Source organism: Lynx rufus, unplaced genomic scaffold (genome assembly GCF_022079265.1).
Source record: "Lynx rufus isolate CCGP_SWC_20201006 ecotype Redwood Valley unplaced genomic scaffold, mLynRuf1.p SCAF_14, whole genome shotgun sequence".
In the NCBI taxonomy this organism is placed as follows: Eukaryota; Metazoa; Chordata; class Mammalia; order Carnivora; family Felidae; genus Lynx; species Lynx rufus.
This window is the reverse complement of record NW_025814828.1, coordinates 38,202,026-38,215,344: the sequence shown is the minus strand read 5'-3', so window position 1 is coordinate 38,215,344 and position 13,319 is coordinate 38,202,026. Positions and strand designations below refer to the sequence as shown.

The window sequence follows — 13,319 nt, the reverse complement described above, 5'->3', positions numbered from 1 at the left end:
GGAGGCTCTCCTCTTCTAGACACAGAACCAAACCCTGAACCATCCCCAGTGAAGGACAGCCGTGGAGCGACCTACGGGGAAGAGTGACATCCACTCGAGGCCTGGATCTAATTCCAACAGCACTTCCTCATTGGCTATCTCTCTTATATACCAGGGTGATAATGAACGTATTCAACAGATGCTATGCGGTGATGCTTGGAATGAAGACGAGGCTAAAGCCTTCCCAGGGTTTTTGTGCCACATGCAAAACACTACTCTAATATTTTAATACGTGGAACAGGATATATTTCTGTAGGGTTATTTATGACTGCTTGCATTCGATTCCATATGCTCTGCCAGCATCCACACCAACACACCAATACGAATTAGAAATTTAGAAATTTAGTTAGAGCATCCAGCTCTAACCTACCCCATGATAGCAGGCAGTGATCCATCTGGCTTGGTGTCATCCAGAGTTATTGAGATGGGTGCTTCCTCATCTTGAATGATCATACAGCCACAATAATCTTAATAAGGAGAAAATCGGGAGATTGAAATTGACCTCATCCGAGATTTATGGGAAAAATACACATACACACACACACACACACACACACACACAAAACTATTTTGCTGGAGCACCTGGGTGGCTTGGTTGAGTGTCCGACTTTGGCTCAGGTCATGATCTCATGGCTTGTGGCTTCAAGCCCCACATGGGACTCTGTGCTGACAGCTCAGAGCCTAGGGCCTGCTTTGGATTCTGTGTGTCCCTCTCTCTTTGCCCCTCCCCACTCACACTCGGTCTCTTTCTCGCTCAAAAAAAAAATAAACATTAAGAAAATTTTTTCATAATAAAATAAAATAAAAATAAAACAGCAACAAAAAAACACTCTACGGGGCGCCTGGGTGGCTCAGTCGGTTAAGCATCTGACTTCAGCTCAGGTCACGATCTCACGGTTCGTGAGTTCGAATCCTGCATGGGGTGTGCCCCACTTCTCTTTTCTCTGTCTCCCTCCCTCTCTCTCTCTCTCTGCCCCTCATGGGATTCTCTGTCTCTCTCTGCCCCTCACTCACTAGTGCCCTCTATCTCTTTCTCAAAAGAAAAGAAATAAGACAAAAAAAAAAAACTATGTTGCTAAGAGGAAGGCAAATCTCAAAGCATAGTCTTTGCCCCACCCCTAGTAGGTATTTCCTGTTCAATACACACACTAACTACACAGGGTGTCTGTGGAGCCAGACACATGGAAAATGACCCATGTCTATGAGCTTTACATAATGGTCACGTATGACCAATGCGTGGCTCACACTGTACCGTGTCCCTGGAGCCCTGGGCTACACGGGGTAACAGGTGCTTGAGTTAGAAGGAATCAGCCCTATGAGCCCATGGAAGAAGCTGGCGGAAGGAATCCTTTGAGTATGAGCAGGTTTAGCAACGACAGCCACCATATCCACCCAGGCCCTGCCTCATCTCATTCTCGAAACACCCTGACAGTAGGCCTCCTTGTTGCCATTCTACACAAAGACACGGAGGCGGAGAGGTAGTGCCACACCAAGGCTGCTCAGCTGGTAAGCAAGGGAAGCCCACGACTGCGGGGCTTCAGAGCAGCGGTCTCCCCACAGAACCCCTCCGTGTCACTCTGCTCACGAAGAGTAAGTGGCAGGACCCAAGGCAGGAACCAGGGCCCCACAACTGGTGGGGTCTCTTCCTTTCCTTTCATTGACAGCAAGTGGTGCTGGGATCATTTTGTGTTGCTAGAGGCTATGAAGAGATGGACAGCCTGAGATTTCTGATCCTTTCTCTACCCATTTAAAAACACTTACCTTTTTCTTAATGTTTATTTGAGAGAGTGAGAGAGAACAAGCCGGAGGGGGAGGGGCAGAGAGAGAGAATCCCCAGCAGGCTCTGTGCCATCAGCGCAGAGCTCGATGGGGGGGGGGGGACTCGATCTCATGAACCTGAGATCATGACCTGAGTTGAAATCAGGAGTCAGACACTTAACTGAGCCACCCAGGTGCCCCTTTTTAAAATTGTTTTTAGATACAGAGAGTGCAAGCAGGGGAGGGGGGCAAGGAGGGAGAGAAAGAATCCCAAGAAGGCTCTATGCTCAGCACAGAGCCCGATGCGGGGCTGGATCCCATGACCCTGGGATCGTGATCTGAGCTGAAATCAAGAGTCGGACGCTCAACCGACTGAACCACTCAGGCACCCCCAACACGGACATTTTTAATCTATTTTCTGTTCGGTATCTACCATAAGGTCCCTAAAAGAGTGTGGTCCTTTCACTTAACACATTTTAAACATGAGTAAGTTCAACCTACCGTTCTTCTTCCAAAAGGCCTCCTTGTAATACATCATGCACTTAATGATAGATCCCATCGGAAGACGTTGAATTAACTGGTTTCTCTCTGACGGAAGCTCTGGTTTGAAGTGCATCTTGGCAGTCAATGTTGGAGGGATGGCGCTAATTATGTATCTGCACTGAAACACACAGACACAAAATACCACCTTAGACGCGTGAGTGTCGGTCTTCACAGAGGGTGGGAAACATCATATTTACCATCTTGAATGACCCTGAGCAGTTACCACATACAAACTGAGGCCACTGTGAGGCGACACAGCAGAACAAGGCAGGTCAACTAAAAGTGGTCATTTGGAAGACAGAGGGGGAAACGTGCCGGCACTAATTACCCCACTGTCTGGGTCACATTTGGTTACAAGTTGCAGAATACACGAGGCCTGCTTAGTATATGCTCTTTTTTGGCTAGGCTGAATTACCTCATACACTTCATGATTCAACGTCTCTATGATGATGTTGTCACCTGACTGGTCAACATAGGTGACGGGACGCTTCAGCTTCACCCTGTCCCCGAGGCGGTCCATTATCCGTTCACTCACTTGACCAGATCCACCCACAAACTTCCGTTCCTAGAGGAGAAGGCAGGTGATGAGGCTACAATCACACAATAGCAGTCGTGATAGCTCAGAAAGCAAAATACAGGTCAAAAGAAGCAATGTGGAATTTCTAAGTATCAAGATACTGAAAAGATGCAAGTGTCCTACATTTGCTGAAGCTAAGGGTCAAATGGGCAATAGCTCTTGGGGCCACAAGAACAACTTAGAAAGTTCTGGAAATTTCCTAAGGAGAGGAACTATTCACTGGTTGGAGAAAGACTCTACACCTTGCGCTACAGTACAGAGCATGTCTAGAACAGAAATAACCTGAAGCATGATCATTTTACCCATTCGAGGATTTTTTTCGAAAATCACTTGATTGTAGGAATTTGGCTCCTCCTACAGGGACTAATTTTCCCTACCTTCAAAAAAAAAAAAAAAAAAAAAAAGGAAGGGACTGAATTCCCCAAATCTAATTAATTTGAGACGGAACATTCTTTAGCTGCGAACTCATCTTCAGGAAGGAGAAAAGGAAATGAGAACTGTTTTCAGGCAAGTTGGGTGAAACCACTTCCAAAACTCAGGTTCCAAATTCACTCACGTTTCAAAACGTGGAAGCGGTTACCTTGTAAGACACTACCCTGGGTGAGGGCAAAATCACAAAGGAAGTTGGTGGGTGGGGGGGAATGGACACTCCGTACCTGGCCCCCGTTGGTAACCGAGAATATCCGAGTGGTGCCTCCACACTGTTTCACGTACCACAGGAACCACAGCGCAGACACCTCGTGGGGTTCAGAGGTCACATTGATGTTCACGAAGAGATATGCAAATTGCCTAGCAGTCCTGGTCACATAACAAGAGCAGCCGTCAGGCGTAAATACATACACGCTTCACAGGATATCGCATCTTTTTAAACCATAATTTAGAAAGCATTTGTGTTGCTTTTGGGGGGAGAAAAAAAACTCTCGTGGGCTCAGTCTCTGAAGGAGTGCATGTTTTAACTCTTGGTGAAAATAAGCTTTTCCTTTGCTTTTAGGGAATTCTGGGTTAGCTCCAAATATATTCATTCTGGAACAGTCTAGAGGGTCAATATTCTTGAGATGGATCATTAAGGATATAATTCTCATTGATTTGAACAAACATTCTCTCTTCTCTGCCTCCACCACTTACTTCCACTCTGATCCAGGCCACCAACATCCCTCACCTGGGATGTGAGGGCAGTGGTGACTCCTCCGGGCATCCCTACCTGGTTTATGACCACACCCTCTTTTGATCCTTTGCCACGTTACAGCCAATGAACTCTTTTTTTTTTTTTTGGGACAGAGAGAGACAGAGCATGAATGGGGGAGGGGCAGAGAGAGAGGGAGACACAGAATCGGAAACAGGCTCCAGGCTCCGAGCCATCAGCCCAGAGCCTGACGCGGGGCTCGAACTCACGGACTGCGAGATCGTGACCTGGCTGAAGTCGGACGCTTAACCGACTGCGCCACCCAGGCGCCCCATCAATGAACTCTTTTGACAGTGCAAAAGAAAAACACACTTCATAAAACCCTTCAATGACATGCATGGTAAAAGGCAGAAATCTTGAATGGGGCCACGATATCTTGCACCATCACCTCCCAGTGAGCTCTCCGACCTCTTAATTACATCACTTTGTCATGACATCCTTAGAGTCTAGGCATACTGTCATATCATTGCAAAAACATGTCAATCTCCCCATCTCAGGGCCTTCAAGAACTGTTTCTCGCTCTCTCTACATGGAAAACTGCATCCTCCACACCACTCACCCTTCATATCTCCCACCATCCACAATGGCTCACTCCTGGAAGATACCATCCATTACGCCATCCATCTTTCCGGTCTCCCCCATCCACAGTGGCTCATTCTCGGAAGATACCATTCATCACACCATCCATCCTTCCGGTCTCACCCATCCACAGTGTCTCATTCCTTGGAAGATACCATCCATCCTTCCGGCCTCCCACCATCCACTGTGGCTCTCTCCCGGAAGACACCATCCATAATGCCATCCATCCTTTTGGTCTCCGCCATCCACAGTGGCTCACTCCTGGAAGATACCATCCATCCTTCCGGTTTCCCCCATCCACAATGGCTCACTCCTGGAAGATACCATCCACCACACCATCCATCCTTCCAATCTTCCCCATCCATAGTGGCTCACTCCTGGAAGATACCAACCATCACATCATCCATCTTTTCAGTCTCCCCTATACACAGTGTCTTATTCCTGGAAGATACTATCCATCCTTATGGTCTCCCCTATCCACAACGGCTCACTCCTGGAAGATACCACCCATCATGCCATCCATCCTTCGGTCTCCCCCATCCTCCACAGTGGCTCACTGCTGGAAGATACCATCCGTCACGCCATCCATCCTTCCAGTCTCCTCTATCTACAGTGGCTTATTCTTGGAAGATACCATTCCCCTAACAACGTTCACTCTTCGTATCTCCCTTAAACCTCGCTCATTCCTGTGATACCAACCTTTAACATCACTCCCTGATACTGTCTACACTCATCCACTGCACCTCATTCTTGGGAGTTACTTAACAGGCATATCATTCACCCTTCCTGTCTCCTCTTACAGCAAGGTAGCTCGTTCCTGGATGGGACCATCCCCTCACACCATCCACTTTTCCTGTCTCCTCCATCCACTATGGCTCATTCCTGGAAGACAGCATGTTCCAACATCCCTATTCCTGTCTCTCATCCACAGACATGTAGCTCATTGCCAAAAAATACCATCCCTTACACCATGTATCCTTCCTATGCCCCCCCTCCAACACACCTGAGTCACTGTGGTTCCTTCCTGGAAGATACCATCATAAAATGGGCCATCCACCCTTCCTATCCCCCAACATGTACTATGGCTCATTTCTGAAAATACCATCTCCCTATACCATCCACTCTTCCCCATCCCTCCATCCACTGTGGTTCAGTCCTGGAAGATACCATCACCCCCACCCCTGCCATCAACCCTCCTGTCTCCCCCTACCCATGTGGCTCATTCTTGGAAGATACCATCCCCCTCATCATTCAGCTACCCTTTCCAGAAAATTATCTCACTACCACATCACCTTCCCGCCCCCAACCCTACCCTCACCACCCCAATCACTGTGATTCTATCCTGAAAAATATAATTTCCCCACCAGCCACTCACTCTTCCTGTCTCCCTTAAACACTGTGGCTCAATACCGGAAGATACCAGCTCCTCACTGTATCTGCTCTTCCAATGTTCCCCCATCAATTGGCACATTTCTGGAAGATACCATGCCCCCCACACCATCCATCCTTCCTGTCTTGCCCATCCACAGTGGCTCATTCCTAGAAGATACCATTCCTTCAAACCTTCCTCCCTTTCCTACCTCCATGGATAATCGCCCATTCTTAGAAGATAGATACCATCCCACCAATCCATTCATTCTTATTTACAGTCTCTCTTCACTCACTGTGGCTCAGTCCTGAAAAATGCCAACTCCCCACACCATCCAAACTTTCCCATCTCCCCCATCCACTGTCGATCCTTCCTGGAAGATACCATCCAGTCAACAACTCTTCCAGTCTTTTCTCTTTCCATAGGGCATTTCTGGAAGATACCCCCCTACCCGCAACCCCCCCCACACACACACATACACACCATCCATCCTTCCTGTCTCCCATCACCCTTGTGGCTCATTCCTAGATGATACCATCCCCTCACACCATTCACTTTATCTCCCCCATCACTATAGCTCTTCCTGGAAGATAATATGCTCCAACATCATCTACCCTTTTCAGTCTCTCACAAACAGTCACTATAACTCATTCCTGGAAGATACAATCCCCTACACCATTTATCCTTCCCATCAGCCCCTACCCCAGTTACTGTGATTGCTTCCTGGAAGATACCATCCCCCCACTAACCATCCACCATTTCTGTCTCCCGCCACTCCCCCTCCATCCACTAGGCCCTATTCCTGGGGCATAACATCCTCCACACCATCAATCTCTCATGCCCTTCCTCATCCATTATGGTTCATTCCTTGAATATACCATATTCCTACACCGTCTATTTTCCCTGTCTCCCCCCACTCACTATGACTCACTCATGGAACATACCATCCTTCCACACCAACCATCTACCCTGTCTCCCCCATCCACAGTGGATCATTCCTAGAAGATACCATCCCACCACACCATCCCACCTTCCTGTCTCCTACCACGCACTACGGTTTATTCTTGAATATACTAACTACCAACACTATCCATCCTTCCTCATTCCTGGAAGATATCACTCCTACAGACTATCCACTGTGCCTCATAAAGCTTGCTCATGGAAGACACTATCCCACTAAGCATCCATTCTTGTCTCTCCCAGTCCACTGTGTCTCATACCCGAAAGATACCATCCCCTCACACATTTCATTCTTACTCTTTCTCCCATCAGTTGGGTCGTTCTTGGAAGATACCATCCCCCCACACACCATCCAGCCTTTTTGTCTACCAGCAAACACTGTGACTCATTCATGGAGGACACCATCTGCATATACTGTCCACCTTTCATTTCTCCCCCCTTCCACTGTGGCTCATCCCTTGAAGATACCATTCCCCCACACCATCCACTCTTCCTACTCTCCCCATCTGTTACAGTTCATTCCTGGAATATGCCATCCCCACACCATCCATCCATTTGGTCTCCCCCCATTCACTGTGGCACATCCCTTGTTGATAACATATTCCCACATCATCCTCCCTTCCTGTCTATCCCCCAATACTAAGGCTCATTTCTGGAAGAGCCTTCTTTCCACACCATCCATCTTTCCTCTCTCTCTCCCCTATCCACTATGTGGCATTCGTGGAAGATACCTTGTCCCCCATACCACCCACCCTTTCCTGTCTCCTCTCATCCACTGTGACTCATTTCAGTTGATGCCCTAAGTCCTTGGTTTATGTTTAAAGACTGCTGCATCTAGGAATCTCTCCCTCACCTTCAGGTCAAGTTCCCTGTTACAGTCACTCCTGCAACATAATGAAATTATGTGTATAATGTCAGTCTCTCCTGCTAGAAGAATATTCCCTCTGTGAGTTTAGGGGCCATGCCTAACAAATTCCCTGCCATTTCCCACAGGTTGGTATAGTGCCTTCAGATAGCAGCCCCAGAAAGCTGACTAAATGATCTGTAAGTAACTCAACTAATGACACAGGTTCTCGATGAAAACGTTAGAAAATTTCTATTTCTCATTAACACAGACCAGCTTTCCTTCAGTTTCGTATTTTTCTATACCTGTAGGGAATTAACTTTGATACCTTCCCAAACTGCTTCTGTAGCTGACCACTACAGAATCTGAGTACACAACTACTTGCTTTACTGCAAATCACACAGTCCTTTCATTTAAAAAAAAAAAAATCTACTTCCTTCGCCTCCTCTTTTTCTATTATTTTAGGTTCCTTTTATGTTCATACCCACCCTGAAGTGTCTGAAGTTCCCCCCCAAGTTGCTCCTGACTTAAAGATCATTAGGTTTCCTCGTAACTTTTTTCCTCCAGCTGATTACAAAACACACCACAGTGCAAGATCGGACAGAGAAGATCCAAAGAAAAGATAAAAAAGTGAATTTTAAATAGTCGAGGATTACTTTGTCCAGCAGATTTTATCGATGAGCTCTTTCATGGTCATCTTGTCCCATTCCTTAGCATGTGGAGCCTCCCATGGTGCATCGGCTGGAATCTGCAGAGGAAGAAGGGCCCACAAAGGTGTGCTGGTTACTGCCTACTGCCCCACCAAGAAGCCTTGAGAAGCACCCCTTAAATCCAGCCTCTGTGTCTGTGTCGGAATGAGTGACTGTCATAAGATTCTACTATAGACAGTGATGGGGTTGGGATGGATAGGTCTTTGGATTCTATGCCTTAATGCTGTTGCCAAAATAATAATTATTATTACTATTATGCAAAAAAGGGGGGGAATTACACATAAATGTATATATAAATTAATATGAAATTATGATGTTGATCATCGTTATCATTAAGTCCCCAATTTAAGTATGAGAGCTTGGGACAAGGTAAAAATACTCTGGGGGAACAAATCCCTCTTTCCTTTACTGTCTAAAGTGGTATCACACGTGAGTAAGACAACTACGAGCAGGACACCTGGCAAGAATATGTCACGTGAGTTCTCACGTGGCATAGAGCTAGAAGCACACAGGCATGACAATCAGAGCATGACAATTCAATGGGTTTGAATCCTGGTTCCCTTGCCATGTGGTGTTGGGCAAATCGACGTAACCCCCGGCACTCATTTTCCTCACAAGTGGAAATGACATGCATTAATGTCCAGAGCCATGTTCCCTGCGCTGTTGGAAGGATATGAAACAGGTGCTATTGTTATTTTAGCAACAGGTCACAGGTAAGCCGAACACATGTTTTACCTCCTTCCCCATGTTATCCATTGTCCGCCACAGATTGTTGTAATCCAAATACGCGACAGGATTCCACACCGGAGGAAAGGCGCCCCGAAAAGGATAAGTTTTCCCCTATAAGACAAAAGCAAAGGATAATACCTTAAAATAGGATGGCATTCTAAAAGACAAAACCAAGCCAATCTGAGAGCCATTTTCAAACTAACAGTATCCTCTACTGTTACAAAAAGCATCACCTTTGATGGAAAGTAAATAACATTTTGCCTACACCAGCCCCAAATTTCAATTAGATTAGCAGAATTCCCCCTGGTGCTGTGCTACTAGTTTTCAATTTATAGGCAATAATACCTGTGAACTTATTTCTGCTTATAGAGAGAAAATAAAGAAAGGTAGCTCATCCTAACATCTAATGCCGATGCCGCAACATTCTCAACCCTTGAGTTTCTATCTAATCTCTTTGGAACGATGTTCCCACTCAGATGAGACCAGAATGATGACACACATAGAGGACCTTGGACCACACAGAGGGCTGGAACCACAAAGCAGAATATCTGAGACTGTGCTGTAGGGTTCAAACAGGCGAAATAAAGAGACTGGCTAGACCAGCGACCGTGCCTGAAGTCAAGAGTCAAAATATGAGAACCCGGAACAATGGGCATTTGACATTTCTTGGTCGCCCAGCATCCACACTTCCTTTCAAGTACTATCCTGGTTTCTTTTTGGGAAACTGCTTCTCCTCCTGGGTATCATCCCCCAGTATAGCAGGCAATGAGCTAGATCCTTTCTCCACCCACCCTGGCTCCTGGTGCAGCCAGGCTGAGCTGGGCCAATCACGCACTCTCTGACCCTGGAACGAGTCGCCCGACAACAGAAGGAAGCTGACTATGGGTTCTTCTTTCCCATGGCAGCATGCTGTGCAGATGCTTCCTGCTCTAAACGCTATGGCTGTGGTTGCTGCCTCTGACTTGCCAGAGCTCCCCTGATCTCTGCCTATTCCCAAGTGTGGCCCTCCAGGCTCTCGATGATTCTCTTGTTGGCCCGAGTTGCTTTCTATTGCTTGGTACCAAGACCTCTAACACGAAGACAGCGATTGACGAGCCGCCATTTATTTCATCTCAACTGCATGATAAGCCCTGCGCTGTGTAAACGCAAGTGTGAGGCAAGAGTGAATCCTTGGGAAAAAGAGACCAGGTCTAGGTATGTTCTAAGGTCTTATTTCTTAATTTAGTTCCTTTAAAATAAAACATCCAGAAGATCAAAATGTCGTCTACTAATACAATTTTGCATGAGATTTAAAACATTTTTTTTAATGTTTATTCATTTTTGAGAGAGAAAGACACAGAGTGCAAGTGGGGGAGGAGCAGAGAGAGAGGGAGACCCAGAATCCGAAGTCGGCTCCAGGCTCTGAGCTGTCAGCACACAGCCCAACGCAGGCCCCAAACCCACAAACGGCGAGATCAGAGCCGAAGTCAGACGCCCAACCGACTGAGCCACCCAGGCACCCCTATTTTTTTTATCAAATAAAAACATACTCAATATTTGCAGAAAGCCTATTGTATGCACTGCACAATATTAAGGACTGTGTTGGACTTAAAAATTTTTTGTGAGTTTATTTATTTATTTTGAGAGAGACAGACACAGTGCAAGTGAGGGAGGGGCAGAGAGAGAGGGAGACAGAGAATCCCAAGCAGGTTCCGTGCTCCGAGCACAGAACCCGACGCAGGGCCTGAACCCACGAAACCACAAGATTATGACCGGAGCCAAAACCAAGAGTCATACACTTAACCAACTGAACCACCCAGGCGCCCCATAACTGTGTTGGATTTCAAAAGGTGGGAGGTAGCCAAAGCAAAACTCTTGACCATCAGGGAAAGGACGCAAGACCTAACAGCATTTGCATTCATGTGCACACACTTGCACATGGACGCGTGCACGCACACTTCAACTGAGCAACAATATACGGCAGCCATTAAGTGATAACTAGTTTTGCCTGCCACAGTAGCAAATTCAAACAACCTTGGCAGATCATGTGATCTGGTTTCTTATCTGAAAAATGCGATGTTGTTATGCTGCAACACGACTTTTCGAGACTCCAAACCTTTATCATCACCACCGCCCATATCACCACCATTATTTCTGACATTCATTGAGATCTTTCTCCATGCCAGGCCCTGGCTAAGCTCTTCGTATGCATTCTCTCTCCCCAACCCTGTGGAGGCAAGCCCTGTTACTATTTCCATTTTATAAATGAGGAAACTAAAGCCCAGGGATATGAGCTAGAAAATAGTAGAGCAGAAATGTCCTGTTCCCAAAGACTCTTTACTCATAAACATTAGGCTTTCTGGCCTCCTATGTGGTCAACAGAATGTGGAGATAGAGACATCTTAACCTTCCAACTAAATGAAAGACAACTTGGGAAATGTGAAAGTTTAGAAATCTTCCACACACATTTTTTATGTTTCTGAGGAATGCAGATGGAGACGAAGAAGCTCGGGGGTATTAGCTGACTGTTGAGGAAACAGGGTGAACCCTGAAAAATGCTGAAGCATGTTTGGAGGAAAATAGGCAGACGTTTTACCCAGAACGCAAAACCAGCTATGAAAAGGAGTCAGACTGGGCTTAACAGCTCGTGGGCAACCTTCAGAACAGCTGGTTCTCATTACAATTCTTCCCTTAATTGAAATCAGGAAAAATCTACATTTTTCTCGGTAAAATGTGTTTATACTCAAGTAATAGTCTCATATGAAGCTGATCTTTCCTTTGAAAAAAATGATTTTTTTATAAAAACAAACATGCTCAATCATCTGGGGACATTGAGAAAAGTATCATAAAGATAGTTCAACAGGGGCGCCTGTCTGGCTTCTCTGTTGTTTTTTTAATGTTTATTTATTTTGAGAGAGAGAGAGAGAGTGAGAATGTGAACAGGGGAGGGGCAGAAAGAGAGGGAGACACAGAATCCGAAGCGGGCTCCAGGCTCTGAGCTGTCAGCACAGAGCCCGACGAGGGGCTCAAACCCACAAACTATGAGATCATGACCCAAGCAGGAAGTCGGATGCTCAACCGACTGAGCCACCCAGGTGCCGTCTCTGCTCTTATTCCACTAAAGAAGTTCACATATATGGGCACAGGCACCTACATGTCACCTCTGCCTTTCTCAGAAAGCTCTAGAAGGCTTATTTCCTCCACGGCCTGCTTCTAAACTCAACGGCAATGGCAGGGAGTGGAGCTGTCTCTTGATTGAGAGAATGGCCTGCAAACCAGACCTTCTCACTCTCTTAAATGTGATTGTATTGTTTTCTCACAAAGATGTCCGCCCTTTTTCAATATTTCCAAATGGCTACCGCTCCTTAGAAATGAAAGGGAAAAAATCTTGAGTAAAGGTCAAGTCCATTTTGTACCTATACTCTGGAGCTTTCCACCCCTTCCAAAGTGGCCTTTCATCTCTAAAGCACAGTGTCTTTGACACAGCAGAAATGGCTGAGGTCGAGAAGAACACAATGTCCCTGGAACCGTGCCCAAAATACTTAAGTCCCTTTGAGAAACCACATCCCTCATCTACCGATGTTCGTAATAACAAGAGACTATTGCCAGGAGATGGCAGTTTACGGCTCCCACATCATTCTTTATTGTTAGTCCTGGAAGATAAAGCAAGTTTAGAGTAAGCAAATAACATTTACTGGTTGGCAACCTTGTTGGGAAAGTTTCATCTCTCTGTACTTTTATTATTTTAGTTAAACAAAAGGAAGTGGGTGTTATTAAAGAGGATCACAGGCCACCGAGGAAAGCTGCCAAATATTTTTTTAATCATCTTGAAAATAAACAGATATGTTCTAGAATGGTTTAGGAACAAGTCTGCCCAACCCCTATGAATTCCTTGGCACTCTTCTAGTCCCACTGTTTTGCGACAAGCCTGTAAGAGAACGATTTTGGTTTGTTTTCTACAGTACACAATAATGCTTTAAATAAAGAAATCAGGGGTGCCAGGATGGCTCAGTCGGTTAAGCGTCTGACTCTTGGTTTTGGTTCAGATC

General features: G+C 46.0%; 1 protein-coding gene across 1 annotated transcript in view; it reads right to left on the bottom strand.

The window, feature by feature from the left end:
- Positions 1 to 13,319, bottom strand: part of MAOA (monoamine oxidase A) — a 67,736-nt gene that overhangs the window by 12,381 nt on the left and 42,036 nt on the right. The window contains exons 4-9 of the mRNA XM_047076400.1: positions 9,298 to 9,402; positions 8,509 to 8,600; positions 3,574 to 3,715; positions 2,756 to 2,905; positions 2,299 to 2,458; positions 410 to 506 (exon numbers count right to left, since the gene is read on the bottom strand). Coding sequence (XP_046932356.1) covers positions 410 to 506; positions 2,299 to 2,458; positions 2,756 to 2,905; positions 3,574 to 3,715; positions 8,509 to 8,600; positions 9,298 to 9,402 — 746 coding nt within the window. The remainder of the gene's footprint in view (positions 1 to 409; positions 507 to 2,298; positions 2,459 to 2,755; positions 2,906 to 3,573; positions 3,716 to 8,508; positions 8,601 to 9,297; positions 9,403 to 13,319) is intronic.